Source organism: Giraffa tippelskirchi, chromosome 11, assembly GCF_054371585.1.
Source record: "Giraffa tippelskirchi isolate mGirTip1 chromosome 11, T2T-mGirTip1v1.2.pri, whole genome shotgun sequence".
NCBI classification, from domain to species: domain Eukaryota; kingdom Metazoa; phylum Chordata; class Mammalia; order Artiodactyla; family Giraffidae; genus Giraffa; species Giraffa tippelskirchi.
Genome location: NC_137285.1, coordinates 20,830,364 through 20,845,152, shown reverse-complemented (window position 1 = coordinate 20,845,152; position 14,789 = coordinate 20,830,364). Strand labels below are relative to the sequence as shown.

The following is a 14,789-nucleotide window of genomic DNA, read 5'->3' as shown; positions in this document are numbered from 1 at the left end:
GGGAGACCAGCATGACCATGCCTTTGTGGATCTTCACAATCCTGCCTTCCCAGCCCCAGCTTGGCAGCTGGGATTATCCCAGCCCAATGATAATGAGGAATCTGGGGAGGGGGCTCAGCAGAGAAGGGACATACTGTTGCCGACCCAGAGTCCCCTGGGGCCCTGCCCTCTCCACAGCCCTGGTCTTCTGGGGTGGGAAGAAAACCCTCAGGGATAAGAAGATGCCCAGGTCACTCAGCACTAGGCGTTCTTGTCACGGCTTCCTGTGCCTTCCCGTGTCCTACCCACAGGACAGTCGCTGGAGGGAGCGACTGTTCTCATACCCATTTTACAGATGAGGAAATTGAGTCAGGCACAGTTGGTCAAGTCATCTGGCCAGTGGTGGGATATGAACTGGGAGGTGGAGTGTTGAACTTCAGGGTTACGGGGCAGGGCCCCGGCTGCTCCCAGCCGAGTTGCTGGCTTTCCCCCCACCCCCGCCCCCGCCCCTCCCAGCCCAGGTCACGTGCACAGTGCCAGGCTCCGAGAGCCCCTACCCTGCCCCGGTCTCTGGGAAGGAAAATAAATGCCCTGTCTTCCAAGAAAACAAAGGAAAGAGAACAGAGGGAGGGTGATACTGTGAGGAGAGCTCCTGGAGGTGGCTCCTGCCGCTGTGGAGGTGGGATGAGGCAGTTTGGGGACCATGTGAGCGCCAGGCATCTTCTTGACCCTCAGGGGTGGCGGGGAGGCTCAGGCCCCTCGGGCTTGTTAAAGATCAGGATTCAGGCCCTTGCTCTTGGATGCTGCCCTCTTTACAGTGAGCTACTATCATCTCATCAACTGTGAAGTGCTGTGCCCGTGGCTGCAGCCCCTGCTGAGCACTTGCCTCACTGGGTGGGGTCGGGGGGACTCAAGAGAGAGGGGTCTGGACCTCCATGCACACCTCCAGCTGGTGCCTGCTGAGGGCATTTGAGGGTGATCCCTGCTCCCCTCCAATCTGACTGCCCCCTGCCTGGACAAGGAACCACAGGGAAACCAGGGCAGGACAAAGGCCCTAGTTCGCTGACTATCAGAGCGAGACACGGACACTTGGCTTTTTATTTGTATCATAAAAGCATATTTTGTGTCCCTATAGTACACTTGGCTTTTTATTTGTATCATAAAAGCATATTTTGTGTCCCTATAAAGTTATATTTACATAGATATAAAAGTTTATATTTTAACTTTAAAATTTGCATTTTCAAGTATTTCTTATAATAGATAATAGTATAACATTATTATTTTATTGTTCATTGAAACAATATACTTAATATATCAAACCCTTGATTTTGTGACCAGCAAGGAGTATATTCTTTATCTTTTCCTTGTAACAGCTTTACTGAGACATAATTCACAAGCCATACAATTCAGCCATTGAAGTGTGATTTTTTTAGTATATTCACAGAGTTATGTAATCATCAGCACGGTTTAATTCCAGGATATTGTCAACTACCCCCAAAAGAAACCCCAGGCCATTAACAGCCAGTCCTTATCCCCCAACCCCCAGCCTCTGGCACCTGCCCATCTTATCTTCTGTATCTATGGATTTGCCTCTTGTGGGAATTTCGTGTAAATGGAATCGTGCAGTATGTGGCCTTTTGCAACTGGCTTCTTGCACTCAGCATCACGTTTCTGAGGTTCATCCAAGTTGTAGCCTGGAATCCTTCTTTTTGGCTAAGTAATATTCCACTGTATGGACATACCACATTTTGCTTATCCATTTCACCTGGTTTGGGATGTGGGGGTTACTTCCACCTTTTGGCTTTTGCAGATCGTGGCTGCTATGATCTTTTGTGAATGGTTGGTGTGTGGGTGTGTGTGTGTGTGTGTCTATTCTCACAAGTGTACACCCAGCAGTGCAAATGCTGGGCCCTACAGTGACTCTAATGCGCTTCCTGAGGAAATGCCAGAGCATTTTCCAGAAGGGCTGCGTTGTATTCACTCTTAAGTTTACAAATACAAGTTGGTTTAAGCGGACAGTGATAATTAGTTGCAAGAGGAGGGGAGCGATGCTGGGTCGGTGACATTTGAAGCTGGCCTTGAGGAGTACAGGAAAAGTGAGAGCATCGGTTCTTGGACCTGGTCAGGGTGCTTTGGCCCAAGGGTAGCGGGCGAGACGAGGCTGGGCTTGGGTCTCCGGGGGAGTGAAGATGGGCAGCCAGCTGAGGAGAGGCCTCCAGTGGTCCTGGGAGCCTGAGCAGGATCTGGAGAGGTCGAGAGAGGGAAGGACGGCGGCGGGGTGAGCCGGTCAGGAGGACTGTGAAGCCCAGCTGAGCATGAAGTCAGTTCGACCTCGGAGCCTGGCGCCACTTGCATGCCGTGGGCAGCCCCAGGGGGTGTCGCCGAGACAGTCTCTGCTCAGCTGAGCGTGTGGCAGATGTGGGCAGGGGGTCAGCACACAAGGGACTGGCTTGTCACGGGCTGCGGGCCCATCACTACAGACAGCGGGGTGCCCATCGGCTGCACGTCACGCGTCTGTCCTGCACCGCTGGCGGGAAGGCACATGATCCACTCTTGGCATCCGGCAGCCAGCTCTGGGTGGTGTGAGCTGCACCCCGGCTGTCATGGATCTTACCTGGAAGGCAGGGGCTGTGCCGACGGTCTGCACATGGTGTCAGCCAGGATGGTCACGGCGCACACTAGGGGCTGTGCCCACAGGACCCTCAGGCTTTGCTGACCTGTCTTGGGATTCTCCCTCCTGGCTGAATCCAGCCCACGGCCAGTGCCTTTGTGCGTGCACACTGTTTGATTCCCCCAGCTGGCTCTGGCGCCTTGCAGGCAGACAACAGATTCCGGGTCTCCACCGTCCACCCCCAGCGTGGCCCCCAGGCCCGCTGTGTATTCAGTGAGTGGTGGTCCCAGGTGGGACTCGAGAGCTGGGCAGGAATCTGGCAGCCCCAGTGTGAAGGTGAGGGGCTCTGAGACTGGGGCTCTGAGCTTCTGCCCTCAAGACCTCGTGCCAGCTGGTGAACCAGACGGGGCTTGTGGTGTGGCACTGGGCCAGGGCTGTTGTGTCCTGGAAATCCCTGAAGACCTCTCAAGGAGGGGACACTGGTGAACAGCTCTGGAGCCACGCCCCAGGGCAGCCTCTGCCCCAGGCACCCAAAACACTGCAGCTCTACCCTGGGGTGACCCCAGCCCTAGCATCCCACCATGTTTCAGCCCCCTGCCCTTCCTGCCTGCCTCCGTGCACCCGTGTACAGACACACACACACAGACACACACACACACACACACACACACACACACACTCTCTGCATGCTTAGCAGGTTGCTGCACACACACACACACACACACACACACTCTCTGCACGCTTAGCAGGTTGCTGCCCTGTTCTGCATGTCAGCAGCAGACAGACGTGACCTTGCTTTAGAGGACAAGCCACCTGCAGGCCCAGCTCAGCACCACAGCCCCACTTATGGCTGCAGGGTGGGCGGTGTACACGCTGACCCTGCGCCCGCAGAGCCTGCGCCCGCCTGGTATGCGGGTGAGATTCGGTTAGCCACGCATTCTGGTTGAGTGGGAGGACGCCCCAGTCCTCATCTCCAGTCAGCAGGGTCCACTCAGCACCATACCCCGGGCCCCTACCCTGGGGCCTGAGCCTCTCATACTTGGATGATGAGTCATCTCCCTGAATCTCTTAAGCCTCCCAAGCCTTAATCAGGTTGATTCTTGGGTTTCCCAGCAGCTTCCCAAGGGCCCAGAGTGGTGCGGGCCCTGAATGTGGGCTTCTCTGGGACTTTCCTTGCCCCAGGCCATCTCGGGAGCGTTTGATCCTCTGGGCTGGGGTGGGAGGGGTCTTGGTCCCTTGCGGGACCTGCGTGGAGCAGAGGAGGGAGGAGCCCCCACCCCGACCCCAGGTCTCCCCGGCCCCGGCCCCGTGACCCTGGACGTTCACCTCCCTCTGGTGGCCCCCCCACCAGCCACATCATCCAGACAGGAGCCAGGAGAGGCTGTGAGCCGGTGGGCCTGACATTGTTCTCCCCCTTCCCCCGACCTGCCCGGCACCAGGCTCCTGTCGCCGCGGCCCAGCCTCCTCACCCCGACCAGCGACACCAGGACCAACGCCTCGCCCCAGAAGCCGCTGGACCTGAAGCAGCTGAAGCAGCGGGCAGCCGCCATCCCCCCAATTGTGAGTCCCGGGCCCACCTCCCATGACCCAGGACCCCCACCCAGCCAGGACCCCCAGAGCCCCCATGACCTTCACTTCCTGTTGGGGAGACAATAAATCAGGCTGATCACAGGCCAGGGAGGTGGAGGCCCGGCACCTGCAGTCCCCCTCTTTCCATCGCCTCCTGTTTCCTGTAGAAATCTCCATGGAGAGAGGCAGGAATGGTAGGGGAGCTGGGGGGCCCCCAGAATACCCAGCCTTCAGGTTTCCTCCCTCTGGCTTCCCAGCCTGGCAGCTCTCACCACGGCCACCCCCGCCTGCCGAGAGTTCTCCAGAGCCCCCCAGACCAGGCAGGAAGCCCCCCACTGTCACAGCACCTCAGAAAGGAGGGCAGGGCCCCACGAGTTAACTTGAGACCCTCTGCAGGGGTTGGGGGGTTGTCCAGAAGATTCTCCAGGCCAAGCAGGAGGACCCTCAGAGGTGTCCCTGATTGTAATGGCTCAGTCACTGGTGGTGCTAGTGGTAAAGAACCCGCCTGCCAATGCAGGAGACATAAGAGATGCGGGTTCCATCCCTGGTTGGGAAGATCCCCCGGAGGAGGAAATGGCAACCCACTCCAGTATTCTTGCCTGGGAAATTCCACGGAGAGAGGAGCCTGGCGGGCTACAGTCCATAGGGTGGCCAAAAGTTGGACACGACTGAAGCGACTTAGCACACTCACATAGTCATTGCCAAAGCTGTCCCTCTCCCAGGACGTGAGCCTGGCCTTCCAATGCACCTGAGCGCTGTGGGCTCAAAGACTCCGAGCTGACCAGGGCTTTTTGGGTGAGGGGCACAAGGAGTGCCAGGCTGTGCTCCCTGTTCCCCACAGCTGGGCACTGTCCCATTTGTCAGCCTCGATCTCTCTGAGACGCCAAGAAATTTGGGGAAGGGAGAAGGGGCTAGGGGGAGGGTAACGAGGGCTCCCCATCCACAGCCAGGCACCTGGGATGGGTGGGCATACCCCCTACACTTTGCGCAAAGCCATACCCTCCTGGCCCTCAAGCCGTGTGCCCTTGGGCGTGTTGCTACCTCTCCTGGGCCTCAGCTTCGAGGCTGGTCACACGCAGGGGCCTGGAAGGCTTTCCCTGATCTCTGGGACCTGCAGACAGCCTGTAACGACGCTCTCTCCTCCTGGCTTTCCCCCAGCAGGTCACCAAAGTCCACGAGCCGCCCCGGGAGGAAGCAGCTCCCCCTAAGCCAGCTCCCCCTGCCCCCCCACCATCACAGCACCTGCAGCCAGAGAGTGACACCCCCCAGCCGCCCAGCAGCAGCCCTAGAGGCAAAAGCAGGAGTCCTGTGCCTCCTGCCGAGAAAGAGGGTAAGTGTGTCAGCAGCTGAGGGAGTCAGAGGGAGAGGGGGCTGATGGGAGGGCATAAGGGGCCTTTTGTGTATGCCGAGCAGCTGTTTCCAACTCCGTGGCTGTGGTGGCAGGACAAGCCAAGTTAATGAGTGAAACGTGGGAGTGAGGCAGTAGGGGGTGGTGGGGACTGCAGCAAATTGGAGAGCTCATGCTCTTTCTGAAGAAGGCTCACGTTGGCCTCAGCCAAGAGTCACCATGTGGCAGTTCAGGCCTGGAGGTGTGGGTTGTTCTTTCAGAGAAGCTAGAAACCCATCTTTTCATGTGAAATCTTAGAGTTTCTCAACATTGGCAACTTCTCAAAATTTCCACAAGCTTTGTGCATATACGAAAACACGTCTGTGGCTGTTTCTGGTTCCATGTGATTCAGTCCACACGTGAGCTTCTGGAACCATGAGGCTCAGCGCCAGCTGGCAACAACTCTGGGCCTGGGCAGGAAGCACTGCCCTCTCCAGCTCTCACCCTGACCTTATTCCAGGCCGAGGTCACTGGGTTCACTGGGGAGCCAGTGAGTGATTCCCCTAGCAGCTGTGTTGCAGCAACTGCCCGGGGCGTGCTTTACTGTCACCACGCGAAGTTCAAGGTCAGGAGACAGGTGGGGTCTGGTTTCTTGTTCTCTGGATCTTCTATCTCTGCCCCACTCCCCACCGGCCCCAAGAAGTCTCAAGCCTGTGTCCCTAAGGGACACCTATCCCAGATCAGCCTGTCACAACACAGGCACTGGTGGCTGACCCCCTCCCCACAGAAACTCCCCCCATGCTATGCTAGCCCAGGCTCCTGAAGGCTGCTCTAGGGGTCTGAGGGCAGCAGGACCCCAGGCCACCCTTCCTGTCCAACACAGCCAGTGACAGACTTGGGCGGCCAGGGCCATCCGCGCCATCACCTCGAGCAACTTCTGGTACGGCATCTTGCCTTCTCTAGAAAGTCAGGCTGGCCCTCAGCCATGGGCCTCCCTGAGGGCGGTGCTGTGTGTCTGAGGATGAAAGCAAGGCTGTCCCTAAAGGAGGCCAGCTCCACATGTCACAAGTGACAGGGGTCTGCCAGACACTCCCTGGCTAATCGGCCCACTCCCCACCTGTCTCCCTGCGGCTACCTTCACCTGCCACAGGAAGTCTCAGATGCCACCCACACGAACAGGCATGCATCCATCCAGTGTGTTGCCAGGGGATCAGGACATGTGTTGAACACCCACCATTGCCAAGCACTACCCCTGGGTAGTGGGGGTCTGGCAGTGAGCAGGATGGACTTCCTGCTCTGGGCAGCTGCCCTTTTTGTGAAGGAGAGTATGTTAAGCAAGGGAACACGTAAGGAAGCAAGATGACCTCAGAGTAGTTCACGGAACAAACGGGACATAACGGGGTGAGTGACGAGGGGCTCAGGGAAGGGGTCTCCGAGACCAGGAGAAGGCAGTGGTGGGAAGATCTGGGGGAAGGGCCTTCCAGGCACAGGGAACAGCATGTGCAAAGGCCCTGGGGTAGGAACAAGCTTGGTGTGTCGGCGGAGCTGCCAAGAGGTTGCGGTGGCTGGGGAGAGGGGAGGGTAGGATGGGGGATGGGAGCCAGATTGTGTAGGGCCTTGTAGGCTGTGGCGCTATGGACGTTTGGTCTCGGGTGCAGGAAAAAAAAGCCTTTGCAAGAGGGGAGGGTAGGATGGGGGATGGGAGCCAGATTGTGTAGGGCCTTGTAGGCTGTGGCGCTATGGACGTTTGGTCTCGGGTGCAGGGAAAAAAAGCCTTTGCAAGAGGAACTTTCAGGGTGTATGTGTGTTGGGGACTGAGGAGAGGTCAGGGAATCTGATTTGTTTTGAAAAGATCTCTTTTTCTCTGACCATTGTTGGGAAGAAAGGGCTACAGGGAGTTGTGGGCAGATGAAGGAGGGCACAGTGCTGTTCCTGGCCAGCAGTGGTGGCAGTCTGGACTATATGGGTGACCATGGAGATGGAAGGAAGTGGGGGGGGCGGGGCTTGGGATTTTGTTTCAGAGGCAAAGCCAGTGGGACCCGCTGATGAACCCGAGTGTGGGGTTGAAAGCAGGGTGTCAGCTGCCTCCTGGGACCCTGCCAGTCACCCACGCTGGGCCCGGGACTCCCCATGGTGGGGGTGCGGTTTGCTGGGCGAAAGTATAGTGTGAGACGTGGGGTCTGGTCTGGAAGGACATTCAGGGGCCAGGGCACTAGCCCAGGGCGGGGTAGCCACATGGCAACATCAGGAGCCCACACAGCCTTGGCCAGCGCCAGATCTGAGCCAGGTCAGGCTGCGCTTGGGTGGCTGGACACCGCACAGGACCAGGCAGAGCCTGCTGGGACGGGTCACAGGCCCTGTCCCTGGAGAAGGTGAGCCACCAACCCCCTAGTTTCTGAGTCTGGCGTTTGGCCCGTTGGCACGGCAGAGGGCCGCGCCATTTCCTGGAATCGCTCAGCAGCACCAGAGATGGTACACCTGGCATCGGGTACGGCAGCCTGCCCTGCAGCTAGCACCCTTAGGCACATGCGTGAACTTGACACCCAGTGCAACCTCTCTCTGGTCTCTCCTGCCTCCCCTGCCCCCTGGCTCTGCCCACCCCTCGGGCTCCCTGGGCCCAGCTGGAGGAACAGGTTGTCTCTCCAGGCTCTCGGCCGCCCGCCCAGACTGGCCGGGGCCCAAGTTTCCCTTCCAGCACCGGAGGCCTCCCGCCCCCTCCCACCGCAGCCGGGGCTGAGCTGGAGAGAGCAGCCCGGGTGCGCACAGGGTCGGGTTGCTGGATGAGCCCCTTCTGGGGCATTTGGGGATTTTTCTGGGCCTGGTGCAGGCCCTAGATAGGTGCTCCATTAAAGGAGATTGAGTGTGAGAACCCCTACCTGGGTTACTGCCCACACGTGTGACCCCCCTCCTGCTGGCTACCCCTGCCAGCAGGCACATAGGTCCAGGAGGAGCTCTGTCTCTCCCAGGAGAGACATGGAGGGTGTACAGCACGCACAGCCTCCACCCCACCTGCTGGGCCCACAGCGGGCACCTCTCATCGCTGCCAACACGCTCCTGCTCGCCCGGCTGGGTCTTCAGAACCTCCTCCCTTCATCATGTGGAAGTGGCCCCAGGGAGGACACCTGCCTGGTGTTCCCATCCCAGGCCCGGCGTTCCCAAGTTGTTAGCAGCTGGTTACCCCCCAGCTCCCATGGGTCCTCCAGCGTGACATCAAGTCTCAAGGGAGAGGTTCAGTGCTTAGGGCAGATTTCAGCAGCGAGAGGCCGCAGAAGGACACCGTGAAGATGGCCTGGCCTTTGGCCGTGTCTGCAGGCAGTCCTCAGGCCTGAGAATCCAGGGTCAATCGTTGCTCCTCTTCTGGTGCTCAGTGTATGTTGCGAAGGTTAAGGTCACAGCCTGCAGCCCATCTGCCTGGGCTCAAGGCTCCTGCTCTCTGGCTGTGAGCTTTTGACCTGGTGGCTTCGCCTCTCCAAGTCTCTGTGTTCCTATCTGCAAAATGGGGATAATCCTCATCAGTTCCCTGAAGGGTGTTAGGAGGATAAAGAAGTCAGTCCATACAGTGCCCTTAGTTGGAACCCCCGTGGGAGGGCTGTTCTGTTATCTGCTGCTGCAGCGGCCGTGAGGTCAAGGGGTCAAACCCTGACTTGGCCAAATGTTTGCTGGCAACCCTAGATAAGTCCGTCAGTGTGTCCGTACTCAGCTCCCATTCCAAGTCCGTCAGTGTGTCCCATTCCAAGTCCGTCAGTGTGTCCATACTCAGCTCCCATTCCACAACGCCGGGCCTGGGTGCTCTCTTCCTCCCAAGTCTGCGAGGAGGCTCGTTGAGTTCGTGCTTTCGAAACACCCAGCCCAGTGCCCGGATGTGGAATGTGCTAGTATATAGGCTGACGTGTGCGTGCTGTCATCCCAAGCATGTGGCTCCCAGCCGCACCCGCCAGAGCACACGTACACGGGTCTCGGCAAACTGTCCCGACCACCTTCATCATCTGAAGAGATCAGCAAGCCTCTTCCGGAAGGGGCCAGATAGTAAATATTTCAGGCTTTGCGGGCCAGACAGTCTCTGTCGCAACTCCTCAGCTCTGCCGTAGATGATAAATAAGCGAGTAGACGTGACCACGTTCTGTACAAGTGTACATGCAAAATCAGGTGGTGGGCGGGCCCCTTGCCGCCACCTCTGTCCCCTGGTTGGGAGGTTTGTCCAGGCCCCTTGCTCACCTGGGGCCAGGTGAGTGCCTGTGCCTTTCCCGGGCTGAAATCAAGGGTCGCTGAGAGCCCCCCAGCCCACTCCCAGGGTACACTAGTGCTCGGCAGGACATTAGCAGAGTCAGAGTGGTGCCTGGTCTGCAGACTTGGGGGAGCTCCACCCTAGGAGCACCCCTCCTCCCCATCACTGTTGGCCGGGACCCTCCTCTGGCTGAGGCCGGTGCTGCAGGCAAGGGGAGGGGGCCTGAGGGCTGGCAGAGCGTGGCTGACTGCCTGCCCTGCCTCACCCCTCAGCAGAGAAGCCTGTGTTCTTCCCGGCCTTTGCGGCTGAGGGCCAGAAGCTGCCCGCGGACCCCTCGTGCTGGACGTCAGGCCTGCCCTTCCCCGTGCCCCCTCGCGAGGTGATCAAGGCCTCTCCGCATGCCCCTGACCCCCTGACCTTCTCCTACGCCCCACCTGGTGAGTAGTTCACCCCAGCCTGGCCTCCTCCATGAGTCAGCCAGTGGGCAATCACTGGGTACCACCAATCACCCACCAATCACTGGGCACTGCTTGGAACTGCGTGCAGAAGGATCTTAGAACCTGACAGGTCCTGACGGGAGGGATGGTGTGGTCAGTGAAGGGAAAGGGGGCTCTGTTGAGATTTGAGGAATCTCCAGGATGACAACAGAAGCACTGGTACTAGGAAGCTGTAGGAGGTGCTTGAGCTGATGATGAGAGAGGCAAGTTTGGAGTGGGAGTGGCAACTTCCACCAGTGACTTAGAGCTGGAGAATGAGCAGGTTGAGCGAAAGGTGTAAGGAGGAGAGGAGACAGCTTTGGCTTACAAATATAGTCAGGCTGGATTTAGATCTTTCTTGAGGTTCCCAGTCCTGCTGGGCCCTACCGGCCATCAAAGGGGCACAGCTCGAGGTGGATAAGGACTTTAATTAGCAAAGGTCATCCTCAGCAGAGCTGATCCTGCAGGATGAGTGAGCCAAAAGAGCCAAAAAAACAGGGAAGGGTATGCCAGGCAGTGGGAACAGCATGTGCAAAGGTCTGGAGGCAGGAAAGAGCAGGCGAAGCTTGAGACACTGAATCAGGCTGCCATGGTGGAAGCGCGGTCCCCAGTGAGCCTGGGGAGACCACACACATCAGGTCAGGTGAGCCTGAAAGCTGTATCACAGGCTGAGATCTTACCTGAAGGCAGTGGGGAGCCATAGAAGGTTCACAGCAGGGGAGGTGGGGGGAGCAGGAGAACCAGTAGACTTTGAAAAGATCCTTTTGGTTCCTGTGAGGGGAATGAACTATTGGAGGGTAAAGGAGGGATGGGGAGACCAGTTAAGGAATCTAGGGAGAGTGGAGGGACCTGGTCCAGGACCCAGAGGTGGGGTGGATGGAGGGAGGTGGGGTGGGTGGAAGTAGTGATGTCTGAACCAAGGATGTAGACAGCTCCTCAGGGCAGAGGTGGGAGAGGAGCAGTAGAGGGGCATGTGCCCCTGGACAGGACAGGGACAGCGTGGGGAGTGGCCCCGGGGGCTGTGTCTCTGACTGCTCCAGAGCCCCATGAAGAACAGACATGTGCCCTGCAGGTCACCCGCTGCCCCTGGGCCTCCACGACAGCGCCCGGCCCGTCCTGCCACGACCACCCACCATCTCCAACCCGCCACCCCTCATCTCCTCCACCAAGCACCCCAGCGTCCTCGAGAGGCAAATGGGGGCCATCTCCCAGGTGAGGTGGGAGGGCCAGCCCCCCAGAAACACCCGTGCCAGCTGGTGCCCAGAGAATAGCCCCTTCCTCTTTCAGGGGTTTGGCCTTTCCATCTGTAAAGTTGGGGGAGGGGTCACTGGGACCGACGGTGTCTGGGTGGGGGCCAGGCACCCAAGTGGCTGGGTCCCAGCTGGCTGCAGTCTGCCCCAGGCCTCAGGACCTTGGGAGGTCACCCCATGGGGCATTCAAGAGCAGGGGCACTGCATCCAGACTGTGCGGCCTTCGGCAAGTTACTTGACCTCTCTGCGCCTCCCTGTGAAACGGAAGAACACACTCACTACCCAGCACCAGCACGTGCAAAGCCTTGGTCTCCCTGCCCCTTCGTCTCCCTGACCTGCCGCCTTGTGTTGCAGGGCAGGGGCAAGGCTTCCGCTTTGCCCAGATGCTCGTGGGCACCATTTCCTTTAAACCAGGTCATGATGGCCACCACACAGGTGAGGGCCCTGAGGCTCAGGAGAGGCAGTGACTTGTCCACAGTTGCTCAGAGGGGCAGCGGGGCTGGGACTTGAGCCCCAGGCCTCTCTGACGTGTGTAGTCCCAAGGTTCCCTTCCTCTTGGGCTCTCGTGAAAGCGGGTGTCAGGAAGCCCTGGTTGAAGCCTCTGGGACCCATGACCTCTGCCCTCACAGGGAATGTCAGTGCAGCTCCATGTCCCGTACTCCGAGCACGCCAAGGCCCCCGTGGGCCCCATCGCCATGGGGCTGCCCCTGGCCATGGACCCCAAGAAGCTGGGTAAGGATCCAGGGCTCCTAACCTTGATGGCCGGGGCTAGTCTCCCACCCTTTGTGTCAGGGGGTGAGGGAGGGCAATTTGGCCTTTGGGACTCTGGCCTGAGCATGGGGGGAGGACCCCCAGCCCCTGGGTATGGTGGAGAGGGGAGGCATGCCTCCGAATCCCTGCCCTGTGGCTCGGCTCACCGCTCTCACCCATCCCCAGCACCGTTCAGCGGAGTGAAGCAGGAGCAGCTGTCCCCACGGGGCCAGGCCGGACCCCCTGAGAGCCTGGGGGTACCTACAGCCCAGGAGACGTCCGTCCTGAGAGGTGAGAGCATGGGAGCTGGGCATGAGGCCCGGTGTCTTGCCCTCATCCCTGAGGTTGCCCCTCCATCCCAGGGAGGGTCGAGGCAGGAATGGGACCCCTTATCCAAAACCCACTGTGAAATGTCAGCTCCCAGAGGGTCTGGCAGCCTCTCTTCCCAAGTGTCTATCTCTCCATTCAGGGGCAGGGGGACTCTGCATGGAGACACTGCGACTGGAAGGGGTGGGACTTGCAGGTCACCAGGAGCAGAGTCGGGGTGGCTCTGGGCCCGGCTCTTAAGCCCTGTATCTTGTGTCTTCCAGGGACGTCTCTGGGCTCGGTTCCAGGCGGAAGCATCACCAAGGGCACCCCCAGCACGCGGGTCCCCTCCGAGAGCCCCATCACGTACCGCGGCTCCATCACCCACGTAGGTGTCCAGGGCCACAGCATGCGGGTCCAGGGTGTGGGTCCAGGGTGGGACTCGCAGGCGGCATTCTGGACGTGGCCCTGATTATAGACCAAGCAGTGGGTAGCCCACCCATTCCCCCCTGGCATCCCTGCACGGCCCCCGCCCCAGTGGATGGGGTGGCTTCTTGGGGGTACCCACTTATTCTGTGAGCGTTCATCTTCTCTCCTGGGAGCCAGGCATTTAAGGTGCTGAGCAAAAACCTCGATGCCCCCCGAGGAGCTGTCAGGGTAGCGGAGGGAGGCAGACAGGTGAAAACTGAGCAGTGATTTCAGACTCTGAGTCAAACACATCCAATGCTGCCGAGGCTACATAGACAGGGGAGCTGGGGGAGACCTCTCAGAGGTGTGAGCCCTGCAGGAACCTCAGGGAACAGCATTCTGGGCCCGGGGAAGAGCAGCCCCTCCCATATGTGTCTTAATGATGAAACTTCAGGCCGCAGGCTCTGACAGTGAGGTGTCTTTGCACCCTAGAGGCCTCAGATCACACCATGGAGGGGGGCCCCTCACACTTCATGTTTCTCTAAGACCTGTCAGTTTTGAAATCACCAGCTTATGAAGGCAGCTGCCAGGTACCTAGGGCCAAAGGCAGGCCACAGACACTCAAGTCGCAACCCTGCCACACACTCACCCAGGCAGGGGACCGATGCCCCCTGACTTAGTTTTGAAACCCCTTTGGTAAAAATGTCTCTCGCTGAGTCATTCTCATACTGAGTTGTTACTGTTGAGTCGTTCGGTTGTGTCTGACTTTTTGCAACCCCATGGACTGTAGCACGCACACACCAGGCCTCCGTGTCCCTCACTATCTCCCAGAGTTTGCCCAAGTTCATGTTCATTGAATCAGTGATTCCATTTAACCATCTCATCCTCTGTCACCCTCTTCTCCTTTTGCCTTGAATCTTTCCCAGCATCAGAGTCTTTTTCAATGAGTCGGCTTTTTGCATCAGGTAGCCAAAGTATTGGAGCTTCAGTATCAGTACTCATATAGAGTAGGGATTCTTAAATCTTTTTTTGGGGGGGTATGTGGGATCTTAACTCCCCAACCAGTGATTGAACCTGCACCCCCTGCGTTTGAAGTGCAGAGTCTTAACCACCGGACAGCCAGGGAAGTCCTGCTGAGTCATTCTCATAGAGTGGTTTGGAATTAAAGGTCGACATCTGAAGTGCCTGGGCATCCATCGGCCTCTGCTTTCCAGGTGGCCCTGACCCGAGCCATGTCGGTCATTCACACCCCTGTGATGGTTGTTGGCAGAGGGTGGCAGCTGCCAAATGTGTGAGGGTCAGACTTTCCCATAGCCTCTTGACCAGGTGCTGATGAAATCAGTGCAGGGAACACAAACACACAGACTCACATGTACACAAACACACACACACACACAAACTCGTACACACATAGACTTATAATGGGTGCGCTTATGTCAGCTGCCCCTGGAGAGGCGTTTCCTGATGGCATGCAGTTGGCTTCTCTGCCCTGTGCTGTTTTGAGGAGTGAGGTGACTGCCCACCCCTGGACCGTCACCCAAACTGAAGCCCATTTATTCTATGCTGTTTGTGCACAAGTCTTCTGAAGTGTAACCAGGAGATCCTATCTAGGGTGTCTGCTTTGAGACATCTGGGGAGACCTGTCTGGAGTTAGGGCATTTTGTTTTTCACCTCCTTGAAGACCAGGATTTGGGATAAAAGCCCAGGGGGTGCCAGTTGTTGCCCTTACCCTACAGAAGAATGTTTCTTGGCAGAGACGCTCGCATGGGGAGACTCGAAGGGCACCAGTCCCGGGCTTGGCACACGGTCAAACTCACATCTTTGAATCGGCTCTTGGATTCATAGAAAGAGAAGAGAGATGTCTTGATCTGGGGACAGCTTGTCTGTG

The 14,789-nt window shown here is 58.2% G+C and overlaps 1 protein-coding gene across 15 annotated transcripts in view; it reads left to right on the top strand.

The window, feature by feature from the left end:
• The window catches only part of NCOR2 (nuclear receptor corepressor 2), a 235,573-nt gene that overhangs the window by 194,704 nt on the left and 26,080 nt on the right, over nt 1-14,789 (top strand). For 8 of the 15 annotated variants that reach the window (XM_081540417.1, XM_081540407.1, XM_081540410.1 and 5 more), the window contains 7 exons: nt 4,030-4,150; nt 5,321-5,489; nt 9,984-10,148; nt 11,260-11,399; nt 12,067-12,169; nt 12,374-12,478; nt 12,778-12,881. In XM_081540417.1, coding sequence (XP_081396543.1) covers nt 4,030-4,150; nt 5,321-5,489; nt 9,984-10,148; nt 11,260-11,399; nt 12,067-12,169; nt 12,374-12,478; nt 12,778-12,881 — 907 coding nt within the window. Of the gene's footprint in view, nt 1-4,029; nt 4,151-5,317; nt 5,490-9,983; nt 10,149-11,259; nt 11,400-12,066; nt 12,170-12,373; nt 12,479-12,777; nt 12,882-14,789 lie in introns of all 15 variants that reach the window. The other 7 variants (XM_081540412.1, XM_081540405.1, XM_081540414.1 and 4 more) reach the window with 1 other exon arrangement.